Source organism: Erinaceus europaeus, chromosome 10 (genome assembly GCF_950295315.1).
Source record: "Erinaceus europaeus chromosome 10, mEriEur2.1, whole genome shotgun sequence".
NCBI lineage: Eukaryota > Metazoa > Chordata > Mammalia > Eulipotyphla > Erinaceidae > Erinaceus > Erinaceus europaeus.
In genome coordinates, this window is record NC_080171.1 from 114,234,394 (window position 1) to 114,257,523 (window position 23,130).

The following is a 23,130-nucleotide window of genomic DNA, read 5'->3' on the forward strand; positions in this document are numbered from 1 at the left end:
TCAGAAATTGAGAGGAAAGGGGGTGATAGAGAGGGAGACAGAGAGACACCTACAGCACTGCTTCATCACTTGTGAAGCTTTCCCCTTGCAGGTGGGGACCGAGGGCTCGAACCTGGGTCCTTGTGCACTGTAACATGTGCACTCAACCAGGTGCACCACCACCTGGTCCCTAATTTTTTTTATATTTATTTATTCCCTTTTGTTGCCCTTGTTGTTTTATTGTTGTAGTTATTGTTGTTATTGATGTCGTCGTCATGGTCGGATAGGACAGAGAAATGGAGAGAGGAGGGGAAGACAGAGAGGGGGAGAGAAAGATAGACACCTGCAGACCTGCTTCACCACTTGTGAAGCGACTCCCCTGCAGGTGGGGAGCCGGGGCTCCAACCGGATCCTTATGCTGGTCCTTGCGCTTTGCGCCACGTGTGCTTAACTCGCTGCACTACCACCCGACTCCCCTTCGATGGTTTTTAAAAAAATATTTATTTATTCCCTTTTGTTCCCCTTGTAGTTTTATTTTTGTAATTATTATTGATGTCATTGTTGTTGGATAGGACAGAGAGAAATGGAGACAGGAGGGGAAGACAGAGAGGAGGTGAGAAAGATAGACACCGGCAGACCTGCTTTACCACCTGTGAAGGGACTCCCCTGCAGGTGGGGAGCTGGGGACTTGAACCGGGATCCTTATGCTGGTCCTTGCGCTTCGTGTCATGTGTGCTTAACCAATTGTACTACCCGAATTTGAATGGGTTTAGAGGCAAATCTCCACATATGGCTATTAGCTTTCGTTTATTTGGACAGGGTGTTTGTGGTAGCCTGAGGATGGTGTGGGCAGGGTCCCCTCACTGTGGGGTGGGCCGGGAGGAGTTGGAGCTAAGTCAGATCTAACTGTTTGTGCATTTATAGCATCAGGTCATGCACCGTGGACCTGGAAACTTGAGTCACGAGCTTCTTTCTCTCTCTTTCTTTTTTCTTCCTTCCTTCCTTCCTTCCTTCCTTCCTTCCTTTCTTTTTAAGATTTTAGTTATTTATTCATGAGAAAGATAGGAAGAGAGAGAGAAAGAGCCAGACATCACTCTGGTACATGTGCTGCCAGGGACTGAACTCAGGACCTCATGCTTGAGAGTCCAGTGCTTTATCCACTACACCACTTCCTGGACCACTCCACTTTCTATTTTTTATTTTACTTTATTTTATTTTATTTATTAGAAAGAGAGAAGCAGGGAGAGAGAGAGAGAGAGAGAGAGAGAGAGAGAGAGAGAGAGAGAAAGAAAGAGATTGGACCACAACACCAATATTTCCTTCAGTGTGGTGGGGGCTGGACTTGAACCTGGGTCATGCACACTATCCGAGTGAGTTATTTTGCTAGCCAGCATCCTTGAACCATCTGTCTGGCAGCCTGCCCAACAGACTGTTTCTGTTCCTGTGTGTGTCCCCCTCTTGGCCTCTTCTTATCTCCCTGTCTGTCTCTCTCTGTCTAGAGATGGCATCTCTGCTGTTGCTTGGCCAGGGGTGCAGGGGTGGGGAAGGATCCCCCTGCTGGCTGGCTCCTGTGGTCCCCAGTCACTGAGTTAAATGGAGACTGTGACCAGGACCATGAGCTCCTGTGTATCCCGGAGGGGCTGGACTCCACCTTCTGTGTGTCAAGGCTCCTCATACAATGCCCACCGCCCGACTTGTTCACAGTATGGCTTTGACGGAATCATTCTGCACCGTATCTTTATTCAGATTCCGTGTTGGGAGAGAAAACACAGCGTGTGCTCAGACTGCTATTATGAAACTATTTGGTAATGAACCCAGTTAATCTTTTTTTTTTACAGGAAAAAAAAAAAGTCTGTGGACACATTCCACTGCTGCTTCTGAGGGGTGGAGGCAGGATGAGTCAGACTTAGCAGGCACTGGCTCCCAGCCCACGGAGGCCCTCATGAAGCTGGGGTCCCTGGGCTGCCTGTGTGGGATATAGCCAGCTGGCCCCTCTGCCCTGGCCTGGCCCTGGGTCCCAGGGCTGCCTGTGGTGAGTGATTGGTTCCTGCTCTGCTCACTGCCTAGTCTGCACTGAACCTGGATCCAGGCTTCCACCTGCTCCTCAACCAGCAGCCCCCACCCGCCCCACAGAATCTCCATGGTGAGAATTTTTTTTTTTTTTTTTTGTAGATAGACTACAGCACCAAAGCTTCTTTAAGTGTATTAGGGGCCATGCTCAAACCTGGGTCTTGCACAAGTGGCAAAGATTTTATAAATGGGAGAGAGGTCACAGTGTGTGAGTTCCGACATGCCACCCCTCCACTCTCCACCCCTTCCATCACTGTTCCTGTCACCCATCCACTGGGCCAAACAGAAGCAGAATTTACCAACTGGTCCCTGGGCTGACTGCTCTCTCTGGGGTGCTGGTCAACTCCAGGTCCAGAGGTTGGCAGTGGCTTGTTTGATTTTTGAGGGATCACTGTGAAACTCTTTAGTGAGGGTTTCTACAGAAGGGCAAACACATTCTTAGTTTATTCAGCACGATACAGCAGAATATAGTGCAGAGACATTAAAACATATTTATTTATTAATGAGGGATAGAGGAGGAGGGGTGAGGTGGAGAAAGAGAACCAGACATCACTCTGGTACATGTACTGCCAGGGACCAAACTCAGAGGACAGGAAGAGAGAGAGGCCAGAACAGCTTGGCACAAGGCAACCATTCTGTCTGAACCATGTTCCAGCCTTGAGCTGTTGCTTTTGATTTCTGTCTTCACACTGAGTGTGAAGGAATCTCTCACAGAGGTTGATGTGAATTCCCTAATGACCAGTAATATTGAGCACCTTTCCCAGGGCTGGACAGACACGTGGACCTACTACAAGTTGCCCAGGAAACTGACGGTTTTTCAGGAAGTGACCTAAAGGAGATGTGCCAAGACGCTGCCCTCCTTTGTGTGAGGGAGTATGTCAACTCTGCATCGGAAGAAAGACATGATGAAGATAAAATCTGGCCTGTGCAACAGCAGGACCTGCACCGAGCAATTGAGAAGATGAAGAAGTCCAAGGATGCTGCGTCTCAGAATGGTTTTAAAGCACATTTGTTTAGATTAAGAGTAGAGATAATTTGTACAGTGCAGAGTGGCCTGGTCTGGTATGCCCTCTGATCTGTAGGAGAGACAGAACAGGAGGAGGAATGTTCTTTAAGCAGGGAGGTTCATGACACTGGTTTTATTTTTTTTAATATTTATTATTTATTCCCTTTTGTTGCCCTTGTTGTTTTATTGTTGTAGTTATTATTGTTGTTGATGTTTATGTTGTCATTGTTGGATAGGACAGAGAGAAATGGAGAGAGGAGGGGAAGACAGAGAGGGGGAGAGAAAGACAGACACCTGCAGACCTGCTTCACCGCCTGTGAAGCGACTCTCCTGCAGGTGGGGAGCCGGGGGCTCGAACTGGGATCTTTACACCAGTCTTTGCGCTTCATGCTGCGTGCGCTTAACCCGCTGGGCACTGGTTTTATATCTGTAAGTTACTGAGACATAAGTGTTGTGTAAATGGTATAAGCATTTGTCAGAAATCATGAGGAGGAACCATTTAATCTAGCCTGAGTCTGGGTGCTTGTGTTTGCCCTCTCTAGCTATATGTCACAGCAGCCTTATAGCGCCTTCAGCTGGCCTCAGAGGAGTCAGGGACTTGTGGTCGTTGCTATTAAGCAGGTGTGAGCAAGTGCTGACCAGATAGGACACCTGTCTTTCCACGCATGTAGCCTAGGATCAGACCCCGGTGCCTTATGGGAGGTGTCAAGGCACTGAATGAAAGCCCCGCTGCTATGGTATTTCTCTTTCTCTTAAGTTTTATTTATTTATTTATTATTTTAAAATATTTATCTATTTATTATTTTTAAAATATTTATTTACCCTTCTGTTGCCCTTGTTGTAGTTATTATTGTTGTTGTTGATGTCGTCGTTGTTAGATAGGACAGAGAGAAATGGAGAGAGGAGGGGAAGACAGAGAGGGGGAGAGAAAGACAGACACCTGCAGACCTGCTTCACCGCCTGTGAAGTGACTCCCCTGCAGGTGGGGAGCCGGGGGCTCGAACCGGGATCCTTAAGCCAGTCCTTGCGCTTTGCGCCACGTGTGCTTAACCTGCTGCGCTACCACCCGGCTTCCTTTCTCTATCTGTTTTTATCCATTTTTTTCTACAGTCTTGCTTTCACTTCCTTTCTAAGTCACACCCACACCTATTACTACTTCTGAAGGTCCTTCCTCTTTCCTCTTCTCTCTCAGATAAGCATAACAGTGCCTGACTTCCTCTGGTATCTTCCAGATTTGCTTCATTTTAAGTAATGCTATAAAGACAAAAGAGTCCTGGTGACAAATGTCTGGGGTCCTGGTGGAATTAGGGTCCCTTTGGTTATCTTCTTCTATTGTTTTCCCTCTCTAGGAGGATGGACTAGAATTCTTTACGGGGTGCAGAAGGTGGAAGGTCTGGCTTCTGTAATTGCTTCTCCATTGGACATGGATGTTGGCAGGTGGATCCACACCCCCAGTCTGTTTCTATCTTTCCCTAATGGGGTAGGACTCTGGAGAGGTGAGGTTCTGGGACATGTTGGCAAGGTTATCTGGCCAAGGAAGTCAGGATGGAATTGTAGTAGCATCTGCAACTTGGTGGCTGAAAGGCAGTAAGATATGAAGCAGGAGTAAATGTTTAATAGACAGGAACCAAAGAGAAGGAATACAGCAGATGAGAATAAAGACCCTGGGGTGGAAACAAGTTAGGATGTCTATTTTATGCATGTTTCTAGAGGCCCAGGACTTTAATAATCTTTGCTTGAGCTTGGCAGCTGACATGAAGGTAGACTAGAAATATTGTCTGTGGAGGATGGTGTCAGAGTTGAGAATAGAAGTTGAAAGCTGGATTAGGGCAAAGAGTAGCTACAGGCTTGAAATATATATTTAAATACAATGAACTGTTTACCACATCTATCTAACCCAGGGCCCATGTATATTCACTTTTAGCAAAGAAACCTGTATAACCTCTGAGTCCCTATCTGTCTGAACCTGCAGTTCATGGTCATAGCTGGGAACGTTCTGGGCTGCACTCATTACAGGACCAGCCTTCCTTGAGTGGCAGAGTAGGCTGACCCATCCTCGCTTTAGAAAGTGGGGCAGTCCTTGTCATTGCTAGTTTATAGTGGTCCTGAAGAGGTCCACGTCAGGACTTCTGATGAGACTCCTGATTGAAGTGACCAGTGATGGTAAACAGAAGGATCTAGAGAAGCCTAGGCCCATCGTACCTATGTGGGAATACCAGGCTTCTCTGATGAGGATTCCAAGTGATGAGGTGGCCTGGTATTGGCTAAAACAGCCATCATTAAGTGAGCTAGTCTCTAGCCCTCTTCCAGCTTTTATAGTCCCTTCTCCGCCTGACAAGCTCGGACTTTCGCCCGGTTGTTCAAGTCTTGAATGCCATTTGTTGTAACTGAGCCAGTATTAGGCTTACAGAGTCCAGGCTCGAGTTAGGGAAGAAATAGACCTAGGCTTTTAGTATAGTCTAAGTTAACTTTCGCATTTATTTGTTTGATGGTTCTAATCAAGTTTGTCAGAGGAACAACTGTCCTTTAAATATTTTTTGGCCAGTATGTATCACTTAGACAGTTCTATATGGTGCTTCTTCTAAAGCTTGGCAAGGGGTAACAATAATGTTGATGCCCTGTCAGAAGAGATGAAAAGATGGAAGATTAAATATTACTTATTTCCCTTTGTAGAGTTAGTTGACTGGCTAGAGGGAAGTGAAGTAGGGGATAGGAGAGGCCAATGTTTAGGCCTCGGCGATAAGTAAATATTTGATTAGGGAATTTATGGGGCCTTCTTTAGTTCCTTCTACTAGATTGCCAAGCTTATTAGGTCTAAGTCTAACCACAGAGGACTATTAAGCACTTTTATTTTGAGGTATTAAATTGCCCCTAACTTTTGGAGATGTGAACATATATACACAATACCATAGGCCCTAGCTTACATCTAGAATATGTAACTTTGTTAGGAAAAAAAAAAAAGCCATTTGAAATGGAATCAGGTAGTCTCATGTGTAGTGCAGGGCTTGCTTGGTACCTGCACTACAAATCCTTCACTCCCAGTGGCCATTTTTTTTCTTTTTCTTCTTTCTATTTTATTAGATAAAACAGAGAGGAATTGAGAGAGGAAGGAGAGATAGAGAGGGAGAGAGAAAGATAGATACCTGCAGACCTGCTTCTTCACTCGTGAAGCTTTCCCCCTGCAGGTGGGTACCAGGGGCTTGATCACGGTCCTTGCACACTGTGATGTGAGGGCTTAACCAGGTGTGTCACCGCCTGTCCCCCCCCCCTTTCCTTTATATTTGATGATCCATGGGGAATAGGACTGGGGTCTGTGTGCGTGAGCCCGGAGTGACCAGGGATTTGCAGTCACAAGTGCCAGAATGAAGCTATAGTACCGAGGTGGCTATAAAACACAAGTTTAAGGTTTCAGGTACACCTCAGGCTGGTGGGGAAAACAGACTCTCCACAGGCTGTGTGCTGTAAGTGGAGTGCTTCTCCCTAGCTCCACCCCAGCATTTGTTACTAAGGAAATTGAACATTAATATGGCAGCAGCCAGGCTAGCGGCCTTCTAATAGACTGATGGCCACAGTCAACTCCTGCACAACTTGTAGCTGTTATCTCCCTGCTATTATAAAGTTGTAGGCACAAAAATGCAATTGAATTGGGGTGCCTGGACTTGGCTCACCCAGGCCCTGCTTGCCTGATCAAAGTTCTGTTTCTTTTTTATTCTTTTTAAGTTCTATGTCTTTTTTTTTTTTTAATTGTCAGAGGGAGTAAACAAGGAAGAGAGAACCAGAGTATTACATTGGCATATGTATTGCTGGGAATTGAACTCAGGAACTCATATTTAAGAGTCTAATACTTTATCCACTGCACCACTTCCCAGGTTGTAAAGTTCTGTGTCTTTAAGGGTATCTTCCTTTGTTTTGTTTTGTTTAATTGCCACCTCGGTGCCTGCATGGTGATGAATCCACTGCTCCTGGTGAACGTTTTTCCCTTTTTATTTATTTATTTTTTAAAATTTTTTATATTTATTTATTTATTCCCTTTTGTTGTCCTTGTTGTTTTATTGTTGTAATTATTATTGATGTCATTGTTGTTGGATAGGATGGAGAGAAATGGAGAGAGGAGGGGAAGACAGAGAGGGGGAGAGAAAGATAGACACCTGCAGACCTGCTTCACCGCCTGTGAAGCGAACCCCCTGCAGGTGGGGAACCGGGGCCTCGAACCAAGATCCTCATGCCGGTCCTTGTGCTTTGCGCCACGTGCGCTTAACCCGTTATACTACTGCTCGACTCTCTTCCCTTTATATTTTTGAAGTGAAGTGGAGCATTTCTTCATGTGTCTGTGGGCCATGCGCATCTCTTCTTTAGAAATCTGTATAGTTCTTTGGTCCACTTTTTTTTACTGGGTTATTTTTGCTTCTTTTATAGATCTTTACCAAATCTGTATAGATGTTTGATATCAGCTGTTTGTCTGATGTGTGATGTGCAAATATCTTCTGTGTAATGAATGGTTGCCTGGTTATCCTTGTGTAGTTTGCTTTTACCGTGCACAAGCTTTTTAGTTTCATGTGATCGAATTGATTTACTGATGTCACAGCATAGTCTTCTTACTGTAGAATCATGATATGCTTTAAAATCTGGTGTTGTGGGCAGGGGAGACAGCATAAAGATTATGCAAACAGACTCTCATGCCTGAGACTCCTAAATCCCAGGTTGGATCCCTCACACCACCATAAGCCAGAGCTCAGCAGTGCTCTGGTGTTTCTCTCTGTCTCTCTCTCTCTGCATTTCTCTAATAAATAAAATATTTTTTAGAAGTTTACTCTTTATAAAAAAAATCTGGTGTTGTTAATCCCCAACTTTGTTCTTTACCAAGTAATCTAGGTTGATTAGGTCCCTTGAGTTTCCATATAAATTTTTAGAATCATCTTGTCAAATTCCTGTTGGAAATTTAGTTGATATTATATTTAGGACACAGGTCAATTAGAGAATGGACATTTTATCAAAATTGAGTTTTCTTTCTTTTTTTAAAAAAAACTAAAAAATTTTTATTTATTTTCCCTTTTGTTGCCTTGTTGTTTTTATTGTTGTAGTTATTATTGTTGTTACTGATGTTGTTGTTGTTAGGACAGAGAGAAATGGAGAGAGGAGGGGAAGACAGAAAGGGGGAGAGAAAGAGAGACACATGCAGACCTGCTTCACTGCCTGTGAAGTGACTCTCCTGCAGATGGGGAGCTGGGAGCTTGAACCGGGATCCTTACACCAGTCCTTGCACTTTGCACCACGTGCGCTAAACCCATAGCACTACCGCCCAACTCCCAACATTGAGTTTTCTAACCCGCAGACTCAGCATTTGCTAGTCTTTTTTTTTTCCTTCTTCTATTTTTTAAACATCCACTTATTTTTATTTATTTTTTATTATCTTCACTTATTGGATAGAGACAGCCAGAAATCTAGAGGGTAGGAAGAGATAGGGAGAGAGACAGAGAGACACCTGCAGCACTGCTTCACCACTTGCAAAGCTTTCCCCCTGCCAGGTGGAGACCAGGGGATTGAACCTGGATCCTTGTGCACTATAACATATGTGCTCAACCAGGTGCCCCACCACCCGGCCTGCTTCTTCCATTTGTATATATGTCTTTCACATCTTGTGTCAGTTTGTCAAAAATCATTTCATATCTTTTGGCATTCTAGCTGGCAAAAGTACATCAATTAATTTTCCACAGCCGTGAGTCTGAATACCAAAGGACTGGATTTCTTACGGCGGCGAAGTCAGAATTCTCTGGTGGGAGGACTAGGGGTGGGAAGAATGTTTGCCATGGTTTTGTGGCAGGAAGAAAACAATATGAGGGGGAGACACAGATTTCAGTCCTTTGTGCTACCTACTGTCTCAAAAGAAAAGAAAGAAAGAGCACAAAGCAGCTAGGACAGAGGTAAGTAGGTATGCCTTGAGTAAGAAATACTCCAACCTCAGACTGTTTAGCAAGGATAGCATATTAGCATATTCCTTTTAATGTAAAAGCTGGAGTGGTAAAGTCTGACTTCCTGTGGTACTAGGCAGAAAAGGACCAATTTTGCCTATTTTCAGTTGGGCCATCCATGAATTTCTGGAACAAATCCTATTTAGTCATAAAATATCACCCTTTTCATAGACTATTGCATTCAGTCGACTAAGTTTGGGGTTTCTAAATTCTTTACTCCTGTAGGTTTTAGCCTCCTGATGACAATCAGTTGGCTAGAAAGGCCTGGGGCCGGTTCATCTGGGCCCCAGTGAGTTTGTCATAGACATTTCTTTTTTCCTTTTTTTTTTCTTGCCTCCAGGGTTATTATTGCTGGGGCTCAGTGCCTGCACCATGAATCCACTGCTCCTGAGGCCATTTCTCCCCCTTTTGTTGCCCTTGTTGTAATTATTGTTAACTGTTGTTTGTTCTTCTTCTAGCGTTTGCCCTTCTTCCGTAGCCAGTCAACAGCGTCAGGTTGAGCCTGATGTCAAGTTTCGAGACCTCCTTTGAATCTGGAGAGGTGGCAGTCGTTGACTATGTGGGTCATAGTCTGTCTGGAGCCGCAGGGGCAGTTCGGGTCGTCTCTGGCTCCCCAGCGATGGAACATAGCGGGACACCGGCCATGGCCTGTTCGATAGCGATTGAGGAGGGCCCAATCATAACGTGCTAGGTCAAAGCCGGGTTGACGCTTGCAGGGGTCTGTGATGAGGTGTTTGTTCTTGACCTCAGCTGACTGCCGACTCTGTTTCCAAGAGTCTGGAACAGAGAAGTTCAGTGTAGGCGTAGGGGACCAGATTGGGTGACGAGACGTCGAGCGTTGGACAGGGTGGGCGAAGATATCCGCTATATTGGCAGGTCCGGTCGAGCGTAGACGTGGGAAATGAACTTAGATGATGCCGCATCCCGACGAATATCTGGCGGGGCGATGTTGCTAAGAACTGGCAGCCATGGAACCGGGGTGGAACGGATGGTTCCAGAAATGATCCTCATGGAGGAATATAATTTGGAATCGACCAAGTGGACATGGGGGCTACGGAACCATCCTGGGGCACAGTATTCTGCAGTGGAATAGCATAATGCCAGAGATGATGATCGTAGTGTGGAAGCGCTCGCGCCCCATGAGGAGCTGGCCAGTTTGCAATGATGTTATTCCTCGCGCCCACCTTTGCTGCAGTTTTTATGAGATGTTCGTGAAATGACAGAGTGCGATCGAGAGTAACGCCAAGATAGACTGGCTGGGCTTCATGCCGGATTCTCGTATCGCCAAGCCGCACATTAAGCTCACGCGAGGCCGAGGCATGGTGTAGATGGAAAACAGATGATACCGTTTTTGCAGTGCTAGGGATTAGTCGCCATTTTTTACAGTAATCAGATATCAGAGACATGTCTTTCGTGAGTGTTTCCTCGAGGATGTCGAACTGTTGTTTGTTATTGGATAGGACAGAGAGAAATGGAGAGAGGAGGGGAAGACAGAGAGGGGGAGAGAAAGACAGACACCTGCAGACCTGCTTCACTTCCTGTGAAGCGACTCCCCTGCTGGTGGGGTGCCAGGGGCTCAAACCAGGACCCTTGTGCCGGTCCTTGGTCCTTGCGCTTTGCACCATGTGCGCTTAACCCGCTGCGCCACTGCCCGACCCCCTGTCATAGACATTTCTACTTGTACACTAACACCACACAGTCATGATGGCCCCTGGCCAGTATCACACAGTTTTGGCACCTAGTGTTCTTATTACAGGTGAAGATGCCCTTCAGCAATACCCACCAGGAAACACATATTAAACATACACTTTCGGGGAGCCAGGCTAGGTGGTGCAGCGGGTTAAGCGCAGGTGGTGCAAAGCACAAGGACTGGTGTAAGGATCCCGGTTCGAGCCCCCGGCTCTCCACCTGCAGGGGACTCACTTCACAGGCGGTGAAGCAGGTCTGCAGGTGTCTGTCTTTCTCTCCCCCTCTCTGTCTTCCCCTCCTCTCTCCATTTCTCTCTGTCCTATCCAACAACAACAATAATAACTACAACAATAAAAAAACAGCAAGGGCAACAAAAGGGAATAAATAAATAAATAAAATAAATATTTAAAAAAAAAGTACAGTTTTGCTACTTAGGAGACCTGGGAATTTACAAAGCATGCCTGGGTCACAGTGAGGTCACAGATAGGCGGAAACTGGAGGAGAAAGTGTGAGTGTGTGAGTGTGCAGGGGCCCTGCTTTTATTGGGACTGATGGTGGTGGTGGTGGAAGGGCTGGGTTTTGCAGATTCACTCTTAATTGGTGGAATTATCGACAGCATAATTTTTCAAATGGTTCTATTTTTTAAAAGATTTTTTTATTCCCTTTTTGTTGCCCTTGTTTTATTGTAGTTGTTATTGTTGTTGTTGGATAGGACAGAGAGAGATGGAGAGGGGAAGACAGAGAGGGGGAGAGAAAGACAGACACCTGCAGACCTGTGCAGCGACCCCCTGCAGGTGGGGGCAGCATAATTTCTAAGTGGCCGTGCGCTGCTTTGCCATGCATGCGATCCACATTGGATTCCAGACTCCACTGCACTGAAGGTGCTGTGGTCTCTTTCACTCTGTCTGTCTCTCTAAACAAACTGGGGGGAGGCACTCGTCTCCCCAAATAAAAGGAGGAAAATGAAAAGATGCAAATAAGTACCAATTATCTAAATCAACTGTTATCTGAAGGACAGAGTAGCCTGAGTGGAGGGAGTTGGCAGTGTAATTACTTGTCTGGTGTCTGGCTGGGGTTGGACAGTGGCTGGGGTGGAAGCTTAATGAGACTCTAGATATATAACCTGGATTTCCCATGATGCCAAGGGAAGGAGCACAGGGCTTCTAGTCAGCATGTACAGATGTGGACAAAGAAGGGGAACAAGGGACTGAGGCAGTCAGACACCAACAGCAGAGTCAGATTCTGTGACAATGGTTTCCATTGTCTACTTGTTCTGTCAGTTCTTGTGGGAGCGGATTTGGCATATCTGGAATGTAAAAGTGTCTTCTCTTCCAAGTTCTGTTAGGGTGCATAAGCGCTTAGGAGTGTTTCATTACAGAATGATCATCTCTGCCATCTTGAGTCTCTGTGAGAACTGCACTGCTTTGTCTTCTGGTGGATCTCAGGATGATGTGCCTTTGTTCATTCCTTTACTTGGATCTCTCTGAAGCATGTTTATTATAGGTAGCATAGACTTGTGTCTCTCTCTCTCTCTTTTTAATTCCCACCAAGGTTATCTCTGGAGCTTGGTGCCTGCCCTATGAATCCACCATTCCCAGCAGCCACACACCCCCATTTTTACTAGATAGAACTGATAGAAAATGAGAGGGGGGAGGTCAGGCGGTAGCGCAGTGAGTTAAGTACACATGGTGCAAAGTGCAAAGTCCCGGTTTGAGCCCCCGGCTCCCCACCTGCAGGGGAGTCGCTTCACAATCAGTGAAGCAGGTCTTCAGGTGTCTTTCTCTCTCCCTGTCTTCCCCTCCTTTCTCCATCTCTGTCCTATCCAATAACACCGACATTAACAACAATAATAATAAGCACAACAACGATAAAACAACAAGGGCAACAAAAGGGGAAAAAAGATAATTAAAAAAAAAGTTGAGAGGGGAGAGGGATAGACAGACACTTGCAAACCTACTTCACTGCTTGTAAAGTGTCCTGAAGGGAGTGGGGGCTTGAACCCACATCCTTGTGCATGGCAATGTGTGTGCTTAACCAGTATGCCACCTCCTGGCTCATGAGTTATGTCTTTTTAAAATATTTAATAGTTTTATTTATGAGAAAGGTAGGAGAGAGAGAAAGAAGCAGACATCACTCTGGCACATGTACTGCCCGAGATTGAACTCAGGACCTCATGCTTGAGAGTCCAATTCTTTATCTGCTGTGTCACCTCTCGGACCACACGAGTTGTGTCTTTTTAAAAAAATATTTATTTATTTATTCCCTTTTGTTGCCCTTGTTGTTTTATTGTTGTAGTTATTATTATTGTTGTCGTCATTGGATAGGACAGAGAGAAATGGAGAGAGATGAAGGAAGACAGAGAGGAGGAGAGAAAGATAGACACCTGCAGACCTGCTTCACCGCTTGTGAGGTGACTCCCCTGCAGGTGGGGAGCCGGGGGCTCAAACCAGGATCCTTGTGCTTTGCGCCACCTGCGCTTACCCCACTGCGCTACAGCCCGAGTTGTGTCTTTTAAAATTGAATCTGGGCTCTTAGGTTGATGAGACCATTTTACATATCACTACAAAATGTGGCTACTAATAGTGCAAGTTAAATCTACCATCGTGCAAACTGATTTTAATTTCTCTCGTCTGCTCTGTCACCCTCTCCTATATTCCTTAGTTCTGCGTGCCTGAGTTTTCTACATCAGGAGCTCTGGTGTCCTCAGTGTCATTCCATCAACAGTGCTGCAACCAGCCTAGTGCGTCACTGCTGGTCACTGGCCACAATTCTAGAGCTTAGGAGTCACAGGGCCGTGCAGGGCCATCTCCCCTTGGGCCCACGTAAGACCCAGGAAGAGGGGGAAGTAGGCCACTACTCCTCCACAGACGTAGCTTGACGTCTCCTCCTGTTTGCATGTGTTTAGCATTTACTAAATTTACATCTTAAACATGTGTGTTCCCACACATGTGTATCCCACTTCACAAAAGAATTTGTGCCAAAAAATTCTTTTCTTTTCCTGTGAGGGTTAGCATGGGGGCTCATTGCCCACACAACTTTACCACTGGCTCCGGGTGGTCTCTCTCTCTCTCTTTCCTTTCTTGATAGAGCGCGAGAGGCAGAGAAATAGGGAGAGAGATACCAAACGGAGAGACACCTCAGTACTGCTCTGCCCTACAGATGAAGCTCCCCCTACAGGTGGGGACAGGAGCCTTGAATGGTCCTTGTGGCTAACATGGGCCTCTACTAGGTGAACCGGCACCTGTTCCTCAAATTCCTTTTTTTTAAAAAAAAAAAAATTGCCACCAGGGTTATCATGGATTCACTGCCCACACTACAAATCCACCGGTACTGGTGGTGTTTTGCTTCCTTCTGTTTGACAGGACAGGAGAGACTGAAAGGGGAGGGGAGGAGGGAGAGGGAAGCGGAAAGAAGATACCTGCAGCACTGCTTGTGAACCTTCCCCTCTCTAGGTGGGGACCAAGAGCTTGAACCCGGGTCCCTGAACAGGATAATGTGTGCTTGCTCTACTGGTGAACCACCACCCGGCTACCCAGATTTTCAGTATTTATTTATTTATTTAGCCTCAGGGTTACTGCTGGGGCTTGGTGCCTACACTACGAATCCATTGCTCCTGGCCACCATTTTGTTCCGTTTTATTGGATAGGACAGAGAGAAATGGACAGAGGAGAGGGAGGTAGAGAGGGAGAAAGTTAGACACCTGCAGACATGCTTCACCCCTGCAAGTGGGGAACCCAACTTGTTGCACAAGTTCTTGCAATTCGTACTATATGCACTTAACTGGGTGTGCCCCCTCTCCGCCCCCCAATTCTTTAATAAGCCATGTGTTATGGTCTCAATTGTGAATTCTTATGCTGAAACCTTAATTAATCCCCAGTGTGAACACATCTAGAGATGGGGGGTCTTCATGGATGTGAGTAAGGTGAATGTAGTCACAAGCACAAGCTCTAGTATGACAGAACTCACATTCTTTTTTTTTAATATTTATTTCTTCATTTTCCCTTTTTTGTTGCCCTTGTTTGTTGTAATTATTGCTGTTATTGATGTCATCGTTGTTGGATAGGACAGAGAGAAATGGAGAGAGGAGGGGAAGACAGAGAGGGGGAGAGAAAGATAGATACCTGGAGACCTGCTTCACTGCCTGTGAAGCGACTCCCCTGCAGGTGGGGAACGGGAGGCTCAAACTAGGATCCTTATGCTCGTCCTTGAGCTTTGTCCCACCTGCGCTTAACCCGATGCACTACCGCCCGACTCCCAGAACTCGCATTCTTATAAGAGAACAGAGGGGGCTGGGTGCACCTGGTTGAGCACACTTATTACAATGCATGAGGACCTGAGTTCAAGCCCCCAGTGGCCAACCTTTAGGGGGGAAGCTTCACGAGCAGGTCTGCGGCTGTCTCTCTGTTGCTGTCCCTCCCTATCTCCCCCTTCCTTCTCAATTTCTCTCTGGCCTATTAGATAGAATAAAGAAATAAACAATTTAAAAAAAAAAAGAAAGAAAGAAAAACAGAGGTGCAGGCTCCTCCGGTCAGTCAGTGTGAGCTTGAAGCGACCACTCTGGCACACAGCAACGCAACCACTCACGCGCCCAGAGAGGAGGCTGCAGAATCAAGCCAACCTGTCGTCTCCTTGACTCTGGAATTCCAGTCCCGGAACTGAGAGGCACAGATGCTTTGCTCTGGTCTGAAACACCACAAGCTTCCGTTTCTTGAAGAAACAACAGACTATCAGTAAAGTAAGGCGGACTTCAGCCTCCACTACAAACTCATCTCTGTGCTGGCTTGATGCAGTCTCAGCTAGTCAGAATCTGTTGGGAAATGCTCTTCTGTTTTGCTGGATGTCCAGGGTCACAGAGGATGTTCCAACCCTTTAGTGACAGGAGCATTTCTGAACTGAAGCCAGGGCACACGTATCACCTCGGACACTTGAGAGGAGGGCTATGGGGGTTCTCCCGGGCAGGTGAGGAGAGCAGAATTTATCTTGCAGGAAGCACTGTCTGTGCTGCCAGTCTGTCTTGGGGGGCCTGGGTTGGCCTGATGGCACTTTGGGGGCACCCCATGTGACAGGCCCTTCCTCTCCATAGTCTGGGAGGTAGTTCCAAGTGCACGCTCTTGGCATCCTGGCCCAAAGGGAGAACTGAGTTGTGTCCATGACCCACTGTGCACCAATTGTGCAGCTGGTGGCTGTTCTGAAGATGACAGCCCTCCGAGGAGGCTGGGAGTCAGTGGACAGGAGACTCACTCTCCACTTGGGCAGAGGGCTCTGGGGTCCTGGGAGGGGGTTCCTCAGTGAAGGGGAAATCCTGTGGGCAGGAGGGAAATCAAGCATCAGAGCTTCATGTTGGGGTGGGTGGAGGGAGGAATGGGCCTCACGGGCTACATCCAGGTCAAATTTTGAGCAGGGGTGCAAGCCTGTTGGGTGAGGCCAACCACCCAGAGCCTTGGGCTGTGGAAAGAGGCTGGGGCTCATCCAGCAAGCACGGGCACTTGAGGAACAGATGCGGCTGGACATGTAGGACGTAGATCAGTGTGGGGTTCACCCCCGGAGGGTGGCTAAGTAACAGCCACCATCACTGGTCCAGCCTGTCACCCATGTTGCTGGGAGTTGCGCACTCCTGGAAGTGGGGGGTGAGGTCATCTTTGTCCCTTGGAGTCCCAGGGGGCAAGGCAGTGCACATTGGCTCCCCCTCTGAAGACACGCTGGGGAGAGCAGCAAGCTGTTGGTCATACTTGGTGCACAGGCCCCAGGCACTCAGCTGCTCCAGCCCAGGGCCTTCCCCCCCTCACCCCCATCCTAGGAAAGGCCCCAGAGTGCCTCCCACTTAATTCTGGGAGGAAGTGTCCACCCATTTAGTTCCTCACATTTCCAGGCTGTATGACCCTGTGTGCCCTGCTGGGCCTCCCACATCAGTTACCCATCCTCACACTCTGGCTCATACTCTGATTACCATTTTGTCAACAGTTACTACAAAATAACTTTTTTTTTTTTTTACCCCTAGCACCATCGCTGTTAGTACTTGTTTAAAAGGAGTGATGTAAATACACTGGTTGCCTACAAGGTAGATTGTATTAGTACTGTCAGTGGAAAAGCAATAACAGGAGACACCAGCAGATGGTGACAAAAAACAAGCACAGTGAAAAACACAGGGAGGTGGCGTGGGGTGTGGCACAGTGTCTAGAGCTGTCTGTTTAAAAGCTTTTGGGTTCTGAGTTCAATGCCCAGCAGCGATTCTCTGGTTTTCTCTTTCTCATGCTAGCGTATATATGCATGTGTGTATTCATAAACATATAAGAAAAAAGCAAACACGGGACTGGGTAGTAGCACACCTGGTACAAGAGTGCCCTTGCACGTTACCAAGTGCAAGGACCTGAGTTCAGGCCCCTGGTCCCCACCGGCAAGGAGGCAAGCTTCACAAGTGGTGAAGCAGTGCTGCTAGAACTTTCTTTCTTTCTTTCTCCCTCTCAAGTTATTTACCTACCTCAAATTTATCTATAAAATTTGAAAGAAAAGAAGGGAGGTTGGGAGGAAGGAAAGAAAGGGCTTATCCTTGGCCAGGACGCATCATTTGCTCTGCGCCAGGGAGGAGGACCTGAGGCTGCAGTCACACGGGCATGTCTGCTCAAAGTTGGGAGAGAGCTGGCAAGAGACAGGTGGGCAGCTCCCAGATTACCCCCACCCCAGTTTTCAAAGACATGCTGCTGGTGTGCTCAGACGGTGAGAGGGGAGCCTAAGCTATAGCCACCAGCTCTGAACAGGAGCTACATCTCAGGGGCTGGTTGACGAGTGTGTCCTCATGAACAGTGAGGTTGTTCTGAGACTCTGGCAACAACTGCAGTGCCACACAGGCTCCCTGCAGTGACACCAGTGCACTGAATCTGTGCAGGCCTGGGGAGGGGAGGTAGCAAAGATGGGGAGTTTCTGCACAGCCTCCTGGGCTGTGAGCCCACGGGTGGCTCCCTGGGTGTGAGACAGGTCCTGGAGCACCTGCCACTGTGGTCTCACTGCTTCTCAGTGAGGTGGGGCCTCATCCCTGGTCTGAGTCTTCCCGGCCAGAGGATCCTGAGTTCCCAGGTGTGCTGCAGGGCACTGAGGAAAATGCAGACGCTCCTCTGTACACCCAGGATCCTCGGTGAAGTGGTGCCTGGATCCATTCTCCAGGGATCCAGCTCAGGGAGTTTCTCCTGCATCCTCTGACCCCCCACTGTCCTGGCTGCCTGCCTGTCGGGAGCCACTGGGAAGGAGAGAAGAGTTTGAAAAACCAAAGTCCTTTTTCCCCCAAAATATTTTTTTATTCTTGCATTACATTTGTGTCTCCAATTGTGAATAAAAAATGCTTAGAAAGTGGTTACAAAACAGCGTGAATGACAGGCGGCGCGGGCTGGCCGAGGCCCCGTCACTCCCAGTGTCCCCTTCTCAGCCTGAGATGACTCTGGGGCCCGGCGTCTGGGTTGGTCGGACTGCCTGGGCTCAGTCGGGCTCCTCACTCTCAGAATCTAGAAGACAAAACCGCCACAGCTCGTTATCAGCCCCAAGCAGTCACCTGAGCTTCCCAGTGGACGGGGGGCCGAGTGGTCACGCTCGGCGAGGGTTCTGTGAGCTGACCACATGCTGCACAGACCCAGGCTGCTCTGTGGCCTGTTGGGAACTGTCCCCAAGACCAGTCTCTCTGAGCCTGGCTGAACTGCCCACACCTGCTCGGCCCACCGTGGTCAGGGGGTGAGCTGCCTCTGGTCTGGGTGCTGTGTGAGAAGCAGCCACCCTAAGGCTCCTGCCTCTGTTCAGGGCCGGTAAGAGGCGCCCAAGGAGTCTGCACTGTTCCAGGGCCAGGCTCCCACCTCCTGAGTGCAGGGGCATACGGCTTGCGTCCAGGTGGAAACACCCAGGGAGGGAGCTAAGCCGGTATCTACTGTGCAGGCACAAAGGTAAGGGCCCATGGGCAGCAGGTCCTAGGGAAGCTGGTCAGATAGCATATGCTGAGGTCCAGGGTATGGGGGATAGAGGTGCTCCCCAAACCCGCACCTGTGCCAAGACCTCTGCCTCCTAGGACAACAGAGCTCTTGTCCCCCTGTGACACCTATTCCCCCCGTGACACCTATAGGTGACCTGGCTCCAATTCCCTCTTTTGGGAGCCCGACACATTCCCTTTGCTCTGTCCCTTATGAATTATGCAAACCTGGCTCAGGGGGACAGACCCCATGGACAAGGTGGGAGACTTAGCACCTAAACGTACTTCAGGTTCAGCATGACTGCAAGCCTGCTGGTCTGGGCAGGGGCACTCTGTATGGAGCATGGGCTCCGACTGACACCCCACCGGTTCCCGTGCTAGATTAGTCTGGCATCTACCCCGGCTGAGTGTGAAATCCACGCCAGGGTGGGGAGCAGCACCCACCCAGCCACCAGCTCCTGTCCTGCTGACAAGGCTGACTGCCTCAGCTTTTCCTCAGATGGCAGGTAAGCAAAATAATGATGATAATAATAATAACAATAATAATAATCTTAAAAAAAGGAAAAAAAAAGTTCCTCCACACTGTTTTCAAGCAAAAATGTTTATTTTTCTCCTTCATATGTACAACTTCTTAGAGATCCCATGCCACTGACTGCTGAGTACAGGCAAGGACTCCACGCCCCCACCCCGCACCCAGTGCAGCAGAGGACGGTGAGAGAGGAAGCTGCCACCACCCTCAGGAGCCAGGTGACATGATTCACAACCACAGTGAGCAAGGGCCATGGAACAGAGAATGGAAATGTGCCCTGGCAGAAGATTCTGCACTGTCACCTACAAAAAGCCAATTCTAATGGAATTGGGGGAATAATGAATTTAAACTGCAAGAACTTAGTCGTTTCTAATAAAGTGCAGCAGAATTGGTGATTCACAGCTGGGACAGCTGGGCAGCACAGCTGAGCTGCCTCCCACGGGAACGGAAGGGAGGGAGGAGGGTCTTTGTCTCCCATACTGGCTGAGCTCTCCCCACCCCATTCTGTGAGAACTCTCTCCTACCCCAGCACGTAGCCTAGGTGCATGGGAAGTGCAGCGATCTGCAAACACAGGACTCAATGCAAGGGAAAGGAAGAAAGGCCAGAGAGGGTGGGTAGGACCCCTTGCCCTAGCCCAGAGGGTCTCTGCAGGGTGGCAGGCAGCTGTGCCCAATACATACTGCTGCCTCGTAGGCATTCAGCAGCTCTGCGCCAGGAGGAGGTTTGCCCACCTTGCCAAGAGCTGCATGACATAGCTGCCCATGCTCCTTTCAAAGACACCGACTTGCAACACAGGCCCAAGCAGCTGGCCGGCAGGGACATCATCTGGTCCCTGTCAGTGGCCCAAAGCCTCTAAGAACAAGATTTACTGACCAGGAAGTAGCACTCCCTGCATTTGCAACTTTGCAGTTTTCGAGATCACTCATTTTTTTAAAAGGCGTTTACAATAGAAAACTAAAGATTACATTTAGCTTCAGATTTGTAAACCATTCAAATGTCTGCAACCTAGATGGGAAGTCAAGATACCAACATACAAGTTGACTGTAAATGAGATGTACCCTTTCCATGTTTTTTTTTTTTTTTGTCTTTTTTTTTATAGAGCATCTCTTTCCACCATCAGAGGGCAGAAAAGCGGGGGTTCAAAGCTCTGTCCTTCCGCGGGTGATTACAATATGAGTTTAAGTACAGGAAATTGGCGCAAAGATGGCAAATGTGGTCAAGGAACTTAAAAGAGGGAGTGGGGTCTACAGCACAGGGGGTGAGCATGACCTCTGCCCAGCCCAAGGCCAGACAACGACACGCAGAGACCGAGCTACAGTCAGCTTCTCTGGGTGCCCGGTGCAGTCTACCAGGCAAGTGATGACAGGAGCTATGCGATCCACAGCCTGGGGCCAGGCACGCTGACTGCAGAGAGCTGCAGGAGTATGGGGATCACCTCACCAAAGCCTGGCCCCCAGGAGGGGCTTGGGCTGCCAGCCTGGGCTACCCAGGGCCCCCAGGACACTGAAACAGGAAGCAAACTTGTGGGCTGATTCAGAGGCAGCAAACAGGGCAGGGGTGGGGGTCCAGAGAGGGCAGTACCTGGCACAGGCATGGGCAGGGCTGAGGCAGCTCCGGGAATGACCACAGTGGGTGGAGGGCCAGGCACTGGGGCCAGACATGGGGTCCCCACTGCTGCTCGAGATGCGTTCACCTACAAGACAAGAAATGGGGTTGGGGAGAGGGTGGCACAAGTGGCTGGAAGCAGCAGCTGGCTTCTCCTAGTGGCTCCCTGGGTCCCTACTCTCCATCCCCAGGAGACAGGGCCCTAGGACCTGACAAGAATGACTGCGTGAGGCCACAAAGCAGACACCTACCTACCCGCTTTCCTTAACACTGTAGCCTAGGCCCCACTCCCTAGCCCCGGCCCCTACAAAGGGCCACAGAAAGTGAGGCCTGACTCCTGAGGACATGGTGTCACTGCACCTATGCTCAAGAGTCCCCTGAGAGAGGCCCAGAGCAGCAGAGCATGCAGGACAAGCACCTGGAGCCTACGAGTCAGTGCAGAGTGGCCCCAGGTTTGAGCAGAGAGGAGAGGCAGCACAAGGACAGGAATAGGTGAGAGGCGGGTGAGGTCAGGGCAGCCACAAGGCAGCAAGTGATGAGGCAGCTTCAGAAAGGAGCTTCAGAAAGGAGCAGAAACAGACAGGCAGGTCTCAACCCCCTAATCAGAGCGCTTACAGCAGAGCTGACCAGGCAACCACACAAAGACAACGTATCACAAGCAGGGACAGGAGGCTGCTGCCCCATGGAGACTACTGCATCCCCTCACCCAAGGAGCCTCTGAGAAATTCCACACTCTGCCCACTCAGCAGCAGGGGCAGGGAGGGGCTGCTGCATGTGGAGGGCTTTAAAGAACCCAGAGTTGGCCCTGGGGCTATGGAGAGTGCACCCCCCACCTCCTCCTTGCTTTATTTTTTTAAATTTATTTATAAAAAGGAACCATTGACAAAACCATAGGATAAGAGTGGTACAGCCTCACACAATTCCCATCCCCTCCCCTGATAGCTTTCTTATTCTTTATCCCTCTGGGAGTATGGACCCAGGGTCATTGTAGGATGCAGAAGGTGGAAGGTCTGGCTTCTGTAATTGCTTCCCCGCTGAACATGGGCGTTGACAGGTCAATCCATACTCCCAGTCTGCCTCTCTCTTTCCCCAGTGGGGCAGGGTTCTGGGGAATCAGAGCTCCAGGACACATTGGTGGGGTCGTCTGTCCAGGGAAGTCTGGTCGGCATCATGCTGGCATCTGGAATCCTCCCTGCTTCTTGATCATGCCTCGTTGGAAGTGCCAGCAGCATATACAACAGAGTGATACTCTGTTTTTTCCCCTCTCTGCTTCATGTAAGACTCTTTCATGTAATAAAGAAATAAATCTTTAGGGGCCAGGTGGTGGCGCACCTGGTTGAGTGCACATGTTACAACATGCAAGGACCCAGGTTCGAGCCCCAGGGGGAAACCTTTGCGAGTGGTGAAGCAATGCTGCAGGTGTCTCTGTCTCTCCTTCTCTATCACCCCCTTCCCTCTAGATTTCTGGCTGTCTCTATCCAATAAAATAAAGACAGCATAATGGTTACGCAAATGGCGTTCTTGCCTGAGGTTCTGAGCTCCCAGGTTCAGTCCCCGGCACCGTCATCAGCCTTTCTGTTCCTCAGACTCATTAATTAAAAAAAAATTTTTTATATTTACTTATTTATTTTCCCTTTTGTTACCCTTGTTTTTTTTTTTTATTGTTGTTGTAGTTACTGATGTCGTTGTTGGATAGGACAGAGAGAAATGGAGAGAGGAGGGGAAGACAGAGAGGGGGAGAGACAGACAGACACCCACAGACCTGCTTCACCGCCTATGAAGCGACTCCCCTGCAGGTGGGGAGCCCGGAGCTCAAACTGGGATCCTTACGCCGGTCCTTGAGCTTAGCGCCACCTGCGCTTAACCCGCTGCACTACGGCCCGACTCCCAGACTCATTAATTAATAACTGCTGCTTTGCTGTTCTCCCTCCTCAAATGTGCTGAACCAGGTATGCCACCGCCTGGCCTCTGTGGTCCTGTTTTCTCTCTGATTCTCAAACACATTAATAAATCTTAAAATGAGGAAATATCCACAATAAAGTCACAAGAGATAACAGGTAAGGAAAAATAGGCAAGAATAAAGGAAAAGACCACACATGTGAACTAAATCTCAGGGGAGAGAGGAAGGATGGAGAAGGGGAGAAGTAGGGGGAGGAGATAAGAAAAAGGGGGACTAGTGTCAGAGCGGTATGGGGATCCATATGATTAAAAACACTTCCAGCAGTTAAGGAAATAGTCCAACTGGTAGAGCGCTGGACTTGTATGCCGGAGGTTCCTAGTTTAACCCCTGAGGCCTTATGTACCAGAGTGGGGCTCTGGCTTATTTATTCCCTCTCT

The 23,130-nt window shown here is 48.4% G+C and overlaps 1 protein-coding gene across 7 annotated transcripts in view; it reads right to left on the reverse strand.

Moving 5' to 3' along the window:
* Positions 1 to 17,977: 17,977 nt before the first annotated feature.
* The window catches only part of WNK2 (WNK lysine deficient protein kinase 2), a 99,554-nt gene continuing 94,401 nt past the window's right edge, over positions 17,978 to 23,130 (reverse strand). For all 7 annotated transcript variants that reach the window (XM_060200564.1, XM_060200563.1, XM_060200562.1 and 4 more), the window contains 2 exons: positions 20,770 to 20,881; positions 17,978 to 18,206 (listed from right to left, as the gene is read on the reverse strand). In XM_060200564.1, coding sequence (XP_060056547.1) covers positions 18,181 to 18,206; positions 20,770 to 20,881 — 138 coding nt within the window. In that variant the 3' untranslated portion in view covers positions 17,978 to 18,180. The remainder of the gene's footprint in view (positions 18,207 to 20,769; positions 20,882 to 23,130) is intronic.